The sequence below is a fragment of the Varanus komodoensis genome, unplaced genomic scaffold, assembly GCF_004798865.1.
Source record: "Varanus komodoensis strain SLA01 unplaced genomic scaffold, ASM479886v1 scaffold19, whole genome shotgun sequence".
Taxonomy (NCBI): domain Eukaryota; kingdom Metazoa; phylum Chordata; class Lepidosauria; order Squamata; family Varanidae; genus Varanus; species Varanus komodoensis.
In genome coordinates this window covers 4,113,655-4,130,981 of record NW_025335550.1, presented here as the reverse complement: position 1 = coordinate 4,130,981, position 17,327 = coordinate 4,113,655, and the positions used below count along the sequence as shown (strand labels likewise).

Here is a 17,327-nt window from a genome sequence, read left to right as displayed (position 1 = left end):
TACAATAATCCCAAGGTTGTTTTAAGGATTAATCTGTGGTGTCCGGCCAGCCAGGTCACTGCATGGAGGAGGGAGAGGCTGATGAATGGACAGGTACCGCAGCGCAGGGCGAGGACAGCAACGTGGACAAGTGCCCGCTGATCTGCAGTCTCGGTTACAGCAAAACTCTCGGGACAGAAACCTTGCTCCTCCTCTGTTACCACACAGACCCTGGCAATCCTCCCCACAAGCATTTACGGGAGATAATGTATGTACAATACTCTGAGGAACCATACACCGATTATTTGATGCTAGCAGTACTACTTTAGTTGTAGAAAGTATGATGTTCATCACATACTTCTGCATAAGGGGTCAAACCAGACATGGGATACATAATCTTCACTTGCGAGCGTAACTGCGATTACCTGGGGCACTGGCTTTTTAGATAAACAGTAGTCACAGAGTGTCTGGGAAAGGGTCGATTTCACCTATCTATACCACATTTATAAGTCTGCCAACCAGAAGCAGCAGCAGCAGGAAAACTACAGGCACTTCTCATTTTGCCTCTTCATACTACAGGCCAAATACCAGCTTTCAGGGCTATTTTAATAGGGAAATCAGCCCAGAGGAAAGTGCCATGATCTTGGTTCAATTCTCCTGTTGTGGTTGTTTTTTGAAATCGGAGTCTGTTAACAAAAGGTGCCCAGTGCCATGTTCAGATTAATCTGCAGGGCACTGTATACATATATTTGGGATATTCAAAGTTGCATAGAAATAGTATCTAACTGTGTCAGACAAAGGCATGTATTAAGAAAACAACCTGAAGACTCCACGTGCATATATAATGCTACAACAGGGATGACAGAATCTATTGTGAAAGCGTTGATATTTTCCTGCATGTGTTAAATTTGTGCAGCACCCAATGCAACACTGATTTTCCTTAATTATAAATGGTGGTTACACAAACCACAACAAAGTGAATTCTATAAAATTATGCAAGGCTTATGACTTGCATATAACTTACATCTTGACTAATGCTACTAAAATTCCTGCTGAGTTGAAGTCTTGTGCTCTTTTAAATTACACTGCCTTATTTTGATTCATTAGCCAAATAAATCTATTTATGATTTACCAAAAGTTGCAAGATGAAGGATAAAAATTGTATGAAGAGGAATAGCTACATTTGAATGACAGTTTGAAGTCCTAGCTATGAATCATTGACCTGGTTCATACATCAAGACCAACAGCAGATTAGGCAAGTCGAAACTAATCGGGCTGCCTGCTATTTCCCCCACCCCCCCGCCCGCCTCCACTTTGGATCCCACTCCTGATTTGATTGTCACGACATACAAACAAGAAATGCTGGCTTATCAAGGGGGGGGGCAACTCTGAGTTTTTACACCATAACAAACCATGGTTTAAAACCCTGGCTGTTTCATCCTCAACAACCAGAATTCACATGTCACAACCAGACTCCCAAGAGCAATAAGGTCCTGGGGGAGGCAACATGGCCATTCATTGCAAACAACCAATGGGTGTCATTACATGCAAACTAGATCAAGGGCAGCATCATGGGAAGACACAATTGCCTGTTCTTCAGAAACAAATTTATTTAGTTAGTTATTTTTCAATGTATAGCCTGTCTTTTTCCTACAAAGGGCTCAAGGCAGCTTACAGCATTCTCCTCCTCCATCTTATCCCCACAACAACAACCCTGTGAGGTAGGTTGGGCTGAGAGTCTGTGACTGGCCCAAAGTCACCCAGCTGGCTCCATGACTGAGCAGAGACTAGAACCCAGGTCGCCTGAGTCCCAGTCCCATGCGCTTAACCACGACTCCACACCGGCTCACTGGCAAAACAAATTTGTCTCCTATCCTCTCTTCAAGATGTTCAGATTGCAACTGCCATGGAATTATTTAATTTCCTTTTTACTGCAGCTCTGTGAGGCTGGTTATGCTGAAAATTTGCCTAAGGCCACCTATAGATCTGAACCATGGTTCTGACATCCAAAACCAACACCAGTTCAAAAGATTGAGTGTTGAACAGTTCAGCTAGACAATTTTGAGCTTGTAAGCAGATGCTTTCTAGCTAGGAAAAGGCATGTGTCTCCACAGTTGCTTTTTCAAACATTATCCTAGGGAGCAGCTGAAGATGACTTTTAAAAAACCCAGAAACAATCCTCACACTCTTAATCAAGTTACAGGGATGATTTGGCACCATGGTGTAGTATTTAGAGTACTGGAGTAGGACAGGAAAGACCTGAGCTCAAACCCCATTCAATCGGTAAACTCACAGAGTGACTTTGGTCAGTCACTTTCTTTTAGCCATGACTTCACTGCAGGGATGTTGTGAAGATAAAATGGAAGCAGAGGAAGAACCATGTACATTGCCTCGAATTCTTTGGAGAAAAGGCCGGGATATAAGAATAATAAGTAAAATAAAATAAGCTGGTGACTTTAAAAACTAACTATGTTTGTCACTGTATAGAACTGGAAAACTCAATGCAAAAGCCAGCTAGTGGATGCAAAATGGAAACAGAAGCTAATGAAACCAATCACAATGTGCAGGGAACAATGAAGTCAGATCAAGGATTCATTCAATCTCATGCATTGAACTCCTGAGAGATGCAACTGTCAGCACGTTTTGCAGGGGTACAAAAATAGTTGATCCATACCTCATCCGTGTTGTAGATAATCTGCAGACCAGAAGAGATCATTTCAACCAGGTAAAGGAGGAACAGCGACACGGCGCTTATCTGAAGCAAGGAAAAAAGCACCAGAGCGGGCAGTCAGCACAAGCAGTACCCTTCAAACTGCATTTGTATGCTCCCTTTAATAAAAGCCCAAGGTGTCAATACACAGCACTGTCACAAGTAGAAAGAACAGTCACAGATGGAGAATTGATGCATGTCTTGTACATGAAGGAATTTGCAAGCTTCAGCTTGGCTAGAAGCTGCAGGCTTGCTGTTGGAAGTAGTTTTCTTCTGGCTGAGCAGTACCTCTAGGACATAGATCATAGTTTGGGGATTCAGGACCCCCCCCCCAAATAGTTCTACTTTCAATGGCTTCCACAGCATCTGTTTCGAAAAAGTGCACTCACAATGGAAAGGGACCAAATTATCTTGATTCTTTGTATTCACTGTTTATTTATATTCTATTGCAAGCTGTCCAGAGACAATTGGTTTGTACAGGATGCGATAACAATATTCTAAATAAATAAATAAATAAAGCAACAGACCAATTTCATGGGATTGCTAATATGACCTACATTGAAAATAATGTATTTCATTACTATTCATGACAGAGCACCTAGAGTGGAGGGATAGGCAACCTGAGGGACTCAGTCTAATTTTATGAGGCCCTTAACTTAGTGCGAAATTCAGACTTCTGATGGGAGCCATCTGTCCCTCTCCAAGCATGCCACACGACAGAAAAGAGAGAGAGGGAAGAAACCAGTAGCCCATCCATCTGGGGCTCCATCCCAGCTCACTGCTGGCACAGAACCCCCAGAGATGCACCCTAAGTGAATGCAAGCCTCGACAGAGAAATGGGTTGCCAACTCCTGCTCTGGCGGCTGCTAATGGCAATACTGATGACAAAGCACTAAGAGAGAGCAAGCGGATTTTCAGAGCAGGGAAAGAAGACTCCCATTTCCTACCTAACAGAGAAAACATTCATGCGGCCTCCTACAGAGGGATGTTTAAGTTTTAATCAACTCATCTGCATTTGATTTATAGGACTTAAATTACATTTAAGAAAGATGAGTTGTTTTCCTCTCTGGCATAATTATCTATTAGATGTCAGCATCATCCACCACAGCAGCTTCCCGCAAGGCATTGCATCAAGGAAGTACACAGAAAAATATCAAACTAATGAATACAAAATGCAGCCACTTAAGAAAGCACCACAATGCACGTTGCTTATCAGCCAGTGAATGGGGCATGAATAACTGCATAATTTTTATTTTTAAAAAGGTGGAGTTCTGATTCTATATGAAGTAAAAACTATATGAAAGGAAGCCAGGAAAGGCCTTGGCAGAAACAGAGTGGCATTACTGGCTGAGCTTCAGAGCATTTATTTGCCCCAGTCTTCACAATGATATTTGGGCCTCCACATTATAAGCTGTAGGAGAAAGGCAGCTTGAAGCCACACTCCCTAATCAACAGCAGCAGACAGAGCAGAACAAAAACAGAAAGAAGCACTAAAACACCAACAGCAATGAGGCACGTCTTGGCCTGGTGCCTAATCATCATCAAACCAGGTCCCAGGCTAGCAGTCTTTGGGGCAGCACTCCCTGTGCACCAGCCACTTCAGTCTCGTGCCAGGAGAAGGGCCTTGGGAGGTGATCTCAGCGAATAAATACGGGTGCAAAGGTCCATAAGTAGGCCCTAAAGCAGAAGGTCCACTGTGGGTCTGCTTGTAGTAGGTCTGCAAGGACTCCAGACTCTTGCTGTTTAGCCACAACAGCAACAAAATAACTCCAGCCCTAACTTACCCCGCCGAAATGAAGAAAGTGTGGCGTGACCAGGCATGAATATCTGTGTGGACTGGCTATGAAAGCCATTCAGTTCTGACATGAAAAACTAATCCCTTGGCACAACATTCTTTTATTCAACAAGTTTGCCTTTCTTTCTCTGGCGGTTGTGACCCAGGCTGGGATCCCATGTTAGTCTACACAGAGTAGACCCACTCAAATGCATGCAACTTAAATGAGTCCTTTTCACTTCTTTTCAATGCACTGTATGTATGACTTGACAGTGGATGTTGCACAATGAGAATGAAAACATCCCAACCCTACAGTAAGCCATTTAGTATACTAAGCTATAGCAAAGCCTGGAACCAGCATTGTTCAACTGTGTGCTAAAACAGATAAGAAGCCGAAAGCCAGTGCAGTGGTTATTAAAAATGGTGAGGAGGGTTGCAACGGATCACTCCCAGGAATTACTGTTTCCGCTCACAAGGCAGGTTCCCAAGAAGCACACAACTAGGTGTGTGACAGGGGCATTTGGACTTGTGATTCACGGATGGCAGTCCTTTTTCTTCCCATTGCAAGCCACACCTGAAGCTGAGGATCAGCACGTTAAAACAGCAGGTTTGTTTATCACGCTGCAGAGAGAAAAGCCAAGAACTCTACTGGGCATATGCAAGCCACTGTGGTCACCTACAGTAGTTCTTCAGATGTCAACCACAGTTAGGAAATGCCAATAACATCATTTTTTTAAACTGGTCCTAGCTCTGTTGTTTTTGCAACAGCAGCTCTTTTCTTAAAAACACTCAAAATAACAGAATGAACCCCATCAGGCAGCAAGGAGAAAAAGCAAAGTAAGTAGCAGCACCTACGTTACATTCAACAGAAAGCATCACAGCTGTTATCCACAATATTGTGAATCAATTTTGTAGATGCTTGGCTGCCAATACAAAATAGCCATCATTTAGGAAATTCTCTGTTGCTGTTTATTTATTATATTTGCTACCTATATATTCCACCACTTTTCCTCTTGCAAGGAACCTTGGGTGGCTTACATATGCGTCCTCTGTTAAGTAGGTTAGGCTTAACATCAGGGATCAGTTCGAAGTCACACAGAAAGCTTCACGGCCAAGTGGGGACTAGACCCCAGACTTCTGGAGTCCTAATGCAACTCAATAACTACTATGCCACATGAGCTATTGGGCAGGAGAAATTCTTAATAGCTGTGGGCTGAACCCTCACAGGTTACTATTATTCCAGGTTGAATTGATACTCGGCAAATACAAAGTAGGAGGGATGACGGAAGGAAACTGCCTTTCTAAATCTCAGAAATGAGAACAATGAAAACAAATCCAAGTTATATGAAAAAGCCATAACTCTTTCTCTTTAATTTAATGGTTGTCAAAGCCTGCATTCAACATCTAGCATCAGCAGTTCTTGAATTTTATTTATGCTACTGTATAAATACAGTTTTGTTATGCCATAACATACTGACAACTGCTTCCCTTGCCTTAAAGAAAGCAACAATTCTTTTGCCTACTGTACCGATATTGTTTTCAATGAGATATACAGCAGCAAGTCAAGCTACAAAACAGCTTGCTCTTCTTAGTATGCTATAAGGGGAAAATCAATTTGCTAAGCTCCACAGTTTGGCACAGCTTTGAAGTATGCCAGTCTTTAGCAGAGCAGTGAGAGCAAGTAATATTACCCAGGCAATCCAGTGCCTGAAGCAAATTTCAGAAATGTACGTCATACCTGAAGATGTCCATATTCCTCATGAGAAAAGACCTCATCACCTGTGTGGGCACCGAACACAGAATGCAGGCATTTGGATGGCTTAGGGTCTTGCTTATACTGCTGAACCTTCAGGGGAAATGGGGAAAAACAGGTTACATAAAATCCTAAATCTGTATCTACTTTTCATCATGGAAAGCTCACAAGAACATTGGAATGGCTGGATCGATACAAATCGATTACGTATTCTTTAGCAACATGTTCTATGCTCAGAAAATAACCTGCTAGAGAGATGAGACTCATTGAGACCCAGACCTATAACTGGTATTGTTCTAGGAATGTACGATGCTGGAGATTCCGTTTCACACGAGCCTGATGGGATTCTGTTGACACGGGTCATATTGAGCTCCTCGTAGGAAGAGATGCAAACATTACAGATAAATGAATGACAGATTTGCAGGTTAGAATTTTCCTTTGTTTGTTGCTATTATCATTTGCTTAGGCCTCTCTTCAGCTTGGCACTGTGCCTCATAAAAGAATAGTTCATGTGACAGAAGAAATTTAGGTTTCAATTAGCCAACATGAAAGCTAAATGAGAGAAAACAGAGGGTGGGAAGCTCCGTTCATCTGTGCGGCTCCAGCTCTGATGCATGAAGCATATTAGAGATATCTTTAATATCAGGTCTGCCAAGATAATGACATTGGTCACATAAGTAAAATGAAAATACACGCCATGCTATAACCATCAGGAATGGGAGATAACTTCTTCAAAATCTATCAGATATGGAGAGCTGAGCTGCGTTTCCCGGCTTCCACACTATAACTGACTGGCACCATTAGTACAACTAGTTACTTCTTTGTACTCTGGAATGAAATTACTTCTACTGTAGCATAACATTTGAAAAGATCTTTCTTCATAATAACGTGCAGTGTCAAGCCTGGGTAGACAAATTATAGGCTTCTTAAATAGCTCTGCCATCAAGTAATGAATACATTCACTTCCTTATTTGTTATCATTTCGATGCATCTTTTCCTGGCACAGTATTCTCATGCTAGCTGCACGTATGCATTTTTCAAAGGCTAAATATATAGAATCTCTCTCTCTCTCTCTCTCTCTCTCTCTGTGTGTGTGTGTGTGTGTGTGTGTGTGTGAGAGAGAGAGAGAGAGAGAGAGAGAGAGAGAGAGAGAGAGAGAGCGCGCGCGCGCGCGCGCGCGCGAGAGCGCGCGCACAAGCAAGGTTGGGGGTGAAGAACCCAAATAAGACAAAGATATTGTTTTTATTCAGTTTTCAAAAGCCCTCCTAAAAGGGAAAATAATTACAAAAACTCATTCCCTAGGGATATTTCTGTTGAATCCCAGGCTTTAACAGATCCAGCGGTCCTTCCATTTCCCTGGCTGAAATGAAATGTATCTGAAGGTTGACCTCTAGGAAGCAAGTCAAAACACTTGAGCTAGTTTTTGGAATGCAGGAGTTCTGCCAACAACGCCCTCCTCCCACAGCCCCAACAGAGAAGATCAGTGGCAACTATCTGGCAGGCTGCTTTACCTATGGAAGGGCTGGAACTCAGTGCCAGAGCAATTACTTTGCATATAGATGGTCTGGTGCAGCCCTGGACATCTCCAGGTAGGGTTACGGAGAAGACTTTTCTCTGAAAAACTGGAGAGCTGCTGCCACTCAGTGCGGACAGTAATGAGCTAGATGGACCCTGATTTGAGTTCTTAAGATCTGCATTTGAGGTCTGTGAGGCAGCTGCCAGAACAGCTGGGCTGATCTCCCAGATAGCTTAAATCTGTCACAGTCAGGATGGAATATGTCAATTCTGGATCAGCAGAAGAAGGGAATGGCACACTTTGCCCAGAACCCAATACACCTCACAACTAGCTGTTTGTGTCCAAGTTGGATTGGAACTTGTGTTTCTTAAGCAGCTACACACACCCTCGCTCTGCCTCTACTGTGAAATGGCAGAGGAAACAGACTAGGAAAGCGCAGACCTTTGGTACATCTAAAATGGCCTCTCAATCATGGCTTTTTGGTGGAGATCTGTATTTATGGAGAAATGATTACACCTGCAGTGATAAAATGATACTAAGAAATAAGGCTGACAAGTGAAACCTTTTTGTTTTCCTAAACGAACTTCCAAAAATGACCCCTCAGTAACTCCAGCTTTAAAACAGAGCCTGCAAACAAAGTAATGGAAAGAAAGTAATTCCACTTGTGAAGTGCAAGACAGAATCCTCTTGGGGACATGAGTTTATAAATAATCTTTGCTGAATTATGTCTATCGAAGACGGTCGCACAGCAGCATGTCAAGTCAACCCACACAGAAAGAGGACAAACACCTTACTTAAAGGAGACCTTGTCACATTGAATTTTTCTGAGCAGAGACATCCCTTAAATAGCATGGTCTGAATCCATACTTAACACTCAAAGCTATTTCTTACACGCATCACATCAGTTTTGGCAGCAAGTTGGAGGTTGCCACGTACAAAATCCCTGCTGATCTGAGTGCTGTAATTGTATGTGTCATGCAATACATATGGAAGACACACACAATCACATGTTCCATTCGAGAGTTGGAAGATGCCACTTTCCATGGAAAGGAGGAGAGTATCCCACTGTGCTTACTGCTCCCATTTGTACACTGCTCAAATGAACAGCACATCCCCCCTTAGCTAGCTTTTAGGTGAACTCTTGAAAAACTTCACATTTTTATAATGATATATATTTTGGATGTATATAATTATAAAATTATAGTAAGTAGGACTAACTTACTATGCCTTTTTACAGCATTAAAATAGTGAATTCCTGTCGGTCACTGGCTTTGGTTCATAATGTAATTAAAATATGGAATTTATGAATTCTATTCAAGAGTTGATTTACAGAGTCAAGTGTTTCTTCACCCCCAGCTTTCAAATACGCTGGGCCCACTGCCTGAGAACAGACCTCTCCTAGCGGGACATGTTGCGGCACTTGCCCATTGCCCTTTTAATTTGATTCCTGTTTGGAACATTTTTTAATGCTTACAATTAACTTAATCCTTTAGAATTAAGTGCGTGCTTGCGTCCACACTGCAGTGTTTTACCTTATCAGCCTGACGCATGTAGCAGTAGAGAATTCCTCGCATGCATTTTATAGCAGAATGCTCCAGCTCATGGGTTCTTCCCTTGTCATCATCAATACGCCTGGGTGAGAGAGATAACCCATGAAACAAATTGGAAATGCATTCAGACGCAAGTTAAAGGTACCAGCCTCTCTTTTCTGATAATTAAGTATTAAGAAGGTTTTATATAGTGGTGCCAGCTAACTTTGATGCACTCGGTCCTATCATCAACCTTGCCGCAATGACTTTTTTTAAACCAAACATTATTCCTAGGCTGCAAGAAATGAAGTCAAGGCAAGACTGTCTACAAACCTGGTACCCTCTTTTTAATCTGCTTCCTTACATAAACTATCAAACCACAGGCAAAAAGAATTTATTTATTAACTTATATTCTGCTATATTGGCCCAGGGACCCTCTAAGCGGATTATATAAATGTTTTCAACAAAAATCTGTGACATATTAAGGTTTGCAATGCTGCTAATAAATTCTAAAAAGCATTAAATGAGCAAAATTCTTCACATTCGTTTCTACTACTCTTTATGTTAGTACTATAAAATGTGTCATTTCTTCTATCTCACAGAATCCTTGCAAAGCCTTGCCTCCATTCTCCACCCATTCTTTGCTCAGGCAGGTGTGAAGGGTAGGGTCAGGGTTTTATACCAATAATTAAGAGACTATGGCAGTCACTTTAATGCACCAAACAGATTTCATAAAGACTCTTGGATGGATGCTCCAGTTTTTTTTCCCACATTTAGTTTCAACACAGACTGGCATGCGTGTGTGCATCATCACACTTCCCCTTCATTAGTCTGCTAACACACCCTGCTGTACTGCCCATGATGGGATCAAGAAAATGTGTGACTGACATGTAGCGCAAGTTCGAATTAAGAACCCATGGCTGCAATCCTAAGCACACTTACTCGGCTGTAGGTTCCATTCCACAAAGTGGGGCTAATGGTCAAGAACAGGGAAACTGGGGCTCTGAGTCTTGAATGGATGTCCTTTTTCAGCTTAAGAGGTTTTACTGAGCTTCAGGGTATCCTCTATGAGAGCTTTTCAATTTGCAGAAATCAAAGAGGTGATCCTTCCCATTTGTGGAGCAGCTTCTGTCCATGTGAACAGTTAATTCCAATCTGAAACAGCCCCTCCTCTCTTCCTTGTCCTGGGACCCTGACTCGACCCTCAGGCGTGGGCCAAACAGCAGGAAGCTACACAAGCAGCCCACCCATTTGACCTGGCTCTGTCTCACAGGATCTAGGAATTCACTCTGCTCATCCATGTTCTATGGGGTCCCCATTCCCAAAGGCCAAGCCACTTTGGTTCTCAGTCGCTGCCTGACTAAACTCACTTGTGGACCTTGCCAGAGCCTTCTCCCCTTCTAACCTGTTTATCTCACTTTCCAAAAATGAACTGTCTGGTGGGGAAAGCTATGGTCAGAAAGCTGGCCCCAACAGCACACTAACCACCATGCCACACAAACTCTTTTTGGCCAGGTTCCTGGACAAGTTACTTACCTCTTGGTCCCATCAGCTCCTGGGAAATGAATATCGCATGACCAAGCACGCTGTTAGTAAGAAGCAGCAACCTCCCCTGCCCCAGCCCACCCATGGCAGCCATATATGTTAGTGTCCACAGCACTCAATCAAAATCACAGATGTCCCCGAATAAGTGTGAAATTGGATTTACAGGAGATATTTGTCTGCATTAGAAACTGCTAGTGACCAGCTCTATGGGAGCTCCCACCCTTCCTCGGATTTGTTCAAATTTATCAACAGATTTCTTGGGGGCTTTGTAAACCTTGAATCAACATAGAGCCTTGGAATGTTTAAACGTATATGTAGCTTTTCAACGAAGTCTTCAAGTGATGTACACATTTAAAATAATTTTCACTAAAACCAGCAAAACCACTGATTGCAAAACTTCGGAGCAGAAGTACCTTAAGAACCTAGGCACAACACAAAACAAAAAACTCTCCTCTTTACAGACAAGTTAATAACAAGCTTCTCAAGGGACACCACTATACCATATGCAGGGATGTAACAGAAAAAGCTTGCATTCTTATGGAGGATAACCCTGCCTTGACTTGAGGGATGGAAACATTTGCGGGGAGGAGAATCAGTAGATTTCAAGTATCAGGGGACATAATTAAGCCTGTTTCCCACTATTATGAAATTTCTATCACCTTATGCATGGAAGAGTCTAAGGGCAGTAATTAAGACACCTGTATACTTATATAAAGACTTCTAATATTTCTGGTTCAAAGCTAAAGCACTGAGCCAGGGGCAGGGAAAGCTTCTAGGCAGATCCCTTTCTTTCTGATAGCATGAACCCAAAAGAGTCCCATCTGCACAAACCTTAGATCTGCACTATCTATAGCTGCATCTATCCCACAGGGAGAAGGAATTAAAGCTTTAATAAAAGTAAGATGTCAAGGATATTTCAAAAGACACAAGTAACAGAATGCAAGAAACATCCTCTTTTTTATTCACTATATTTTGCATCCAGTTATTCCATTTATTGCTAAGTGTTTTATAAGGTTTTTAATGCAGAAGAAGTAAATTAAACATATAAATTCTAAATGGCAACATTTCCAGCTTGTAATTAAATGGAACCCTTTAAGTGATTACTTTGGTGTTTTTAACCCAAGGGTATGTCAAACAAAGACCTGTCATAAAAATTTAAAAAAGATGAATAGGAAAGCTTTTAAAGGTGAGTAGGTTCAGCAAGAAAAAGAAAATGGTGTAAGAAATCAAACAGCTACAAATGAATATTTTAGTAAACTATACAGTTTTCAAAATCAACACAGGCTACTATTTAATCCAGGAAGAAAACCAGTCTTCACTGGAGTAAGGTTTCTGGAGTAGAGCTCCTCTGCACTTGATGAGAAAGTCTCTGAATGAAAATGAAATTATAATTAGCTCTTCAAATGAAAATCTAGCAGAGCTGCATGCAAGGCAAAGAAGAAGAAGAAATCTCTCCTACGTGATGCTGAATGCAAGGAAGGAGTAAATTATTCAGCATTCCCATGTCATTTTTCTTCCCTCATAAATATATCAGTTGAACTAACACCACATTCTTGTGTGTCATGTAGTAGAAAAAGAATGCATACCTTGGCGACCACCAGGAAAGCCATAATTTTGAGCTGATAAAACACTTTTTAGAATCAGCCATAAAGGAATAATGAAGACTTACTCCCTGCACTCCTTGTATTAGATTCCAGATAATACGTTACACTTGATCTCTTGGTCGCCTTATGCTATCTTACCTGCACCTCCGCTGTGCTGGAATCCACAATGGAATCTTTCCAGCAGTCCAAATGGACAGCAGAGAGTTTGGCTAACGCCCTGGTTCATTTTAAAAACCCATCCAAAATTACCCGAATAAGTAGTGGAAAAGACCATATAAATCTTGGAAAGACACAAGTGAAAGGAACCAAATGATGCCTCTAGACCTCACCTGGCACCAACAGTTTGAAAACTACCTCAGCCTAGTTTTTGTCATGAGAAGCTGAGACCGGAAGGCCCAAACCATTCGAGGAGAGCCCATGCGGTAGCTCCCTCCTGCCCTGCTCCCCAAACCATTGCTATGTTCCGCAAATGATGATTTTAGCAAGGAGGTATAGCTCCTCCTTCTCAAATGCATCTGGGAGCTCTGCTCTCATGTAATGGAGGGAACCTGAGACGGGACTCTTCGGCTTCTTTGCACTCCCCACATGGATATCAGAAGTGAGAGCAGTGTTTGAAACCTGAACTAGAGGGTCCAGGAAGAACTGGCCTTCTTGAAAGGGCGCAGGAGATGGGACCATCAGCAGCTAAGTTGCATACTGAACCACCACTTGAAGTCCCACAGAGATACTCAACGGATGACATTCGAAATCAAATAAAAGACGCATGAATGGCAATAGAACAGGACCTCAGGTCATTGAGAAAATTTATGGGGACCAAAAACACAGTGCAGAGTGTGAGCAAACTCATAGCAGCAAGCTCTGGATAAAAACCACCCCTTGATGACAAAAATGGTGTGTGTCTAACTTCTGCACATGATGGCACCCTGCATAGAAACGTGAAGGCTGAATCGATTTGAAGGTAGAAGTTAGAAGAGGGAATTACATCTCTAAAAGGACAGTCTGAATGGCATCAGATATTTAATCAACTAGAGAGTTAAGCTAGAGCTTCTGAACCATATATGACAATTTTGAACCCTGAATATAAAAGTGAAATTTAGATTATGTCAAGTGATACTATTAATATACCATGCTAAAGAGAAAGGACTGAACTAAAATTAGAAAATACTGTACAGTTGAGGTGGAGGAAGAGTTTCCTTTCAATATAAGTTAGAGCTAAAATGGACAATGGAGAAACCATTTGAAGTAAGAAAAGCTGATTTTTTAAAAAAACCCACCTGTTTCCTGAGGGGACTTGAAATGTGTATTGAAAACCTCAAATTCAACTAAAATGAAATCCTAAAGTGTGAATGCCTATGTGGCATGTCCCAGGTCCCGAGCAACCAACATGAAACCAACTGCCATTGTGTCTAACAGCACCCTGCTGTTCAGGACTTTAGAGGTATCTAAAAGCTTAAAGGTCTCCCCCAGAATTCCATAAATGCCAATAGGTCAGAAGGAACAGAGCACCGTAGAACACTGTGGAGACAAAGGTTTTTAAAAGCCCGTATGTGATACAGAGGAAATAATTCAGCTGCATGTCTGAGCACATAAAATGGGGCAATTTAATCAAGAGCATTTTTCAGGAAAACATCCATGAAGTTACACCTGCTGTGAAATTCTCTCTTCCACACAACTACTGAAGCTGCAGGAGTCCTCTTTGGCAGGTGGCCATCTAAAGCCAGACTCCTAATCAGTATATCTCACTGCTTTAATATCTATTTTATACTATACATAACTGAAGAGGGGGCACTCTGGTTTGATCTGTTCTGTTACAACTACTTCCTATTCTATAGGTGAAAAGTATTTATTGAAGGCAGATGCACTGTAAAACTTCTTCAGATTTTTAAGTATTCTCACCAGTTACCATAGTAACACCACCCTGTAAGGAATCCTTCTATAGTTACAATTGCTCATCATTTATAATTTAGACAGCTTCATCGTATTTAATTATGCAATGTACTAAAGTACCATACATTAATTATTCCACATTTATTTCTGATTTTATTTTGATATGTTCAGCTTTTCTTTTCCTTTTTTTTTTTTTTTTTTGTTTGAGCTTTCTGCATGTATTTAAATTTACCTTCAGCTTCTGAATCTGAGAGCAAGGGATGGCTCTCGTATCATCCAATGAGGGCAACTGATATTGTTCAATGAGCCAAAACACACAAACTTCCATCCAGGCATAGTAAACATAGCATTTTTAATTTTCCTTTCCCAAGAGGAATAATTAAAAATAGAACAAGAAATCTATATCTAGCAAGAAAGATTTAACAGGTTCTTTTCAAAAATGCATTGGCTGGCTATACTCAGTTAAGTTACTTATTATTTTTTATACCACCCAATAGCTGAAGCCCACTACCCAAGCAGTGGAATGGGCTGTCTCATTTCAGTTTTTTGGTGGAGAATATCACTTTTGATTGTGTTTCCACATAATAAATCAAGCAGTAGCTCCCTACAAACAGAAAACTGGCACGTGTGAGAGAAACATTCTCATCTTACCCTTTTTCTGGAGTGCTAGTTTTCTGCTTACAGGGAGTTGGGGGGTCCTTATGTTTTACACTGGGCAACATTCAAAATATTGCCCGGAACATGCCTTCTGAAGTGGCACAGTCCATGCCACAATCTCACCATTATACCACCCCACACTGCTGTTGTAAGATTTATGGGGTAGCAGGAAGGTCAGCACCAATGAGCTGCTGACGACATAGCAGAAAGCCCTTCTCGGCCACAGCTAAGTAATTGGAAAGTTGAATTGCATGTTCCCTCCAGTCAACAAATCCCATTTGCCTCAACCACAATTATGGATATTACTGGTGTTGAGTGTAGTTAAGGCTAATGAGATTTCCCCACTTAATAAGGATTATTAATCCACTTCAAGATTAAGATGTTTAGCCTTATATTAAGGTTATATTAAGATGTTTAGCCTTTATTACACTAAGCGCTGTGGTCAATGCATCCCCTGATGTTAAGGTGTCTGGATACTTCCTGTCTCTACACCAAGGTTAAGAGAGCTTCTTGTCACATCTGCACCAGCCATTTGCTTGTAGACAGAAGTCAGCAAGAGGAAACCCACTGAAATGCCAAGGTGTGAGAGATGAAGACTTCTGAATGCTGAACATTTAGGAACAGGCAGAAATCCTAAATGTACAGTGCCTGAGAACTAGAAAACTATAGGGCAATTGGGTCAGATCTGGCTGAAGACTCAGGCTTACGAATACTATTAGCATGCCCATTCTACCAGGTATCGCTTCCAAGTCGCTTTATCCACCTAACAATCCTGAGAGATAGGTTGACTGGCCCAAAGTCACTCAGTTGACTCCATGGCTGAGCGGGCACTAGAACCAAGGTCTCCAAGGTCCCAATCCAATACTTTAACCATTATGCCATACTGGCTTTCAGACTGATTGATTGCATTTGCATGCCGCCCCCATAGCCAGAAGGCTCTCTGGGCAATTCACAGCCAGTATGTGCATGCATAATTTTTTTTAAAGATTTAATTCTTGTAACAAAGGAATATCAATATGTGACAGATAGGGCTAATTTATTTGCTGTAGCAGCCTCTATAATTAAGAAGAAAAAATGGGGTCAATTGTTGATAACTGGAATGGAGGTTCTGCTGCCTGAATAATTCAAAGATTTGTAATGATGTACAATAATTACATAAATTATCTGTTTTATTTAGCTGTAAAAGAGTTTAATGCGTGTGTTGAGTTATTTTGGTATTTTTAAATATTAGTTTTGGGTATTTAATTACTCAATATATGCTGTTTTGAATATGTGTACTTTAATAATGAGCTTGTATTTATTCATATGGTCTGATAAACTGAAGAGAATTATGCTAGCAATTGAATTTTTAGATGCAAGTTGAAAAACCAGTAGTTAGCCACATGACAATGGCCAATAGTGATTAGAGAGCTGGTAGCAAAGAAAAGGTGAATACTTATCTGTATTTTCTGTTAACAGAAGTCGAAGTGTTAAAACCTGAAAAGAGGAATTGAGAGGAAGAATGGTCTTGGAGGAAGCTTTTGCAGAGGGTGATGAGATTTCTAATACAACAACCTGAGGCAACATGGGAGAAGAAAGGAGGAGCAGTAGCTGCCCCGCATTGGCTGGTCAGCTGTGCAATACAGGATGTGGGATAAACTACAAAGTCGGTTCTGGATACAACCATTTAAGCAGCAGTCAGATAAATTGGAATGAGTTCAGCAACAGGGAGAAAGGTGATCAGGTAACTATAAACGAAAGATTGAAGGAACCGAGTACATTTAGCCTTGAGAAAAAATAAGTGGGGGGGGGGGTGTATTCCGGCACTTTTCAAGTACTGAAAGACATGTCACACAGAAGAAATAATGGGCTGAAGTTAAAGGAAGGTAGAATTCAACTTAACATCAGGAAAGACTTCCTAATAGTCAGAGAAGTCAGGCAATGAAACCTGCTGCCAAGAGATGTGGTGAGATCTCCATCACGGAAGATATTCAAGCAATGACTGGGCATCCGTCTGCCAAGGATTTTTTAAAACTGGATTCCTGCACTGCACAGGGGGTTGGACTTGATGACCAAAATGGCTTGCTCCAGTTCTATGATTTTATGATGTGTGTGGCACCTACCTAGGCCTTCTAGCACTGAGTCCTACACGTGGACAGGGCAGCTTTTCAAGCTTTAGGTGGGCAAAGTTGATTTAGCTAATACAATCAACTGAAAATTTCGGTAGGGGTGGCATCAGGTAGTGGAAAGCAGGCATCAGTGCAGTGAAGAATACATGTTCGCCCTTTGATAAGCTTAATACTGGATCATGAATAATTGCAGGATCCTATCATCACATCTGTGCTATGTTGAAGCTCCCAAAATCAGGCTTCACAGAGGCGGAGAGGGGATGAA

General features: G+C 41.5%; 1 protein-coding gene across 4 annotated transcripts in view; it reads right to left on the bottom strand.

The window, feature by feature from the left end:
• Positions 1-17,327, bottom strand: part of PHKB (phosphorylase kinase regulatory subunit beta) — a 104,375-nt gene that overhangs the window by 72,212 nt on the left and 14,836 nt on the right. For all 4 annotated transcript variants that reach the window (XM_044427684.1, XM_044427683.1, XM_044427682.1 and 1 more), the window contains 3 exons: positions 9,265-9,364; positions 6,202-6,309; positions 2,654-2,734 (listed from right to left, as the gene is read on the bottom strand). In XM_044427684.1, coding sequence (XP_044283619.1) covers positions 2,654-2,734; positions 6,202-6,309; positions 9,265-9,364 — 289 coding nt within the window. The remainder of the gene's footprint in view (positions 1-2,653; positions 2,735-6,201; positions 6,310-9,264; positions 9,365-17,327) is intronic.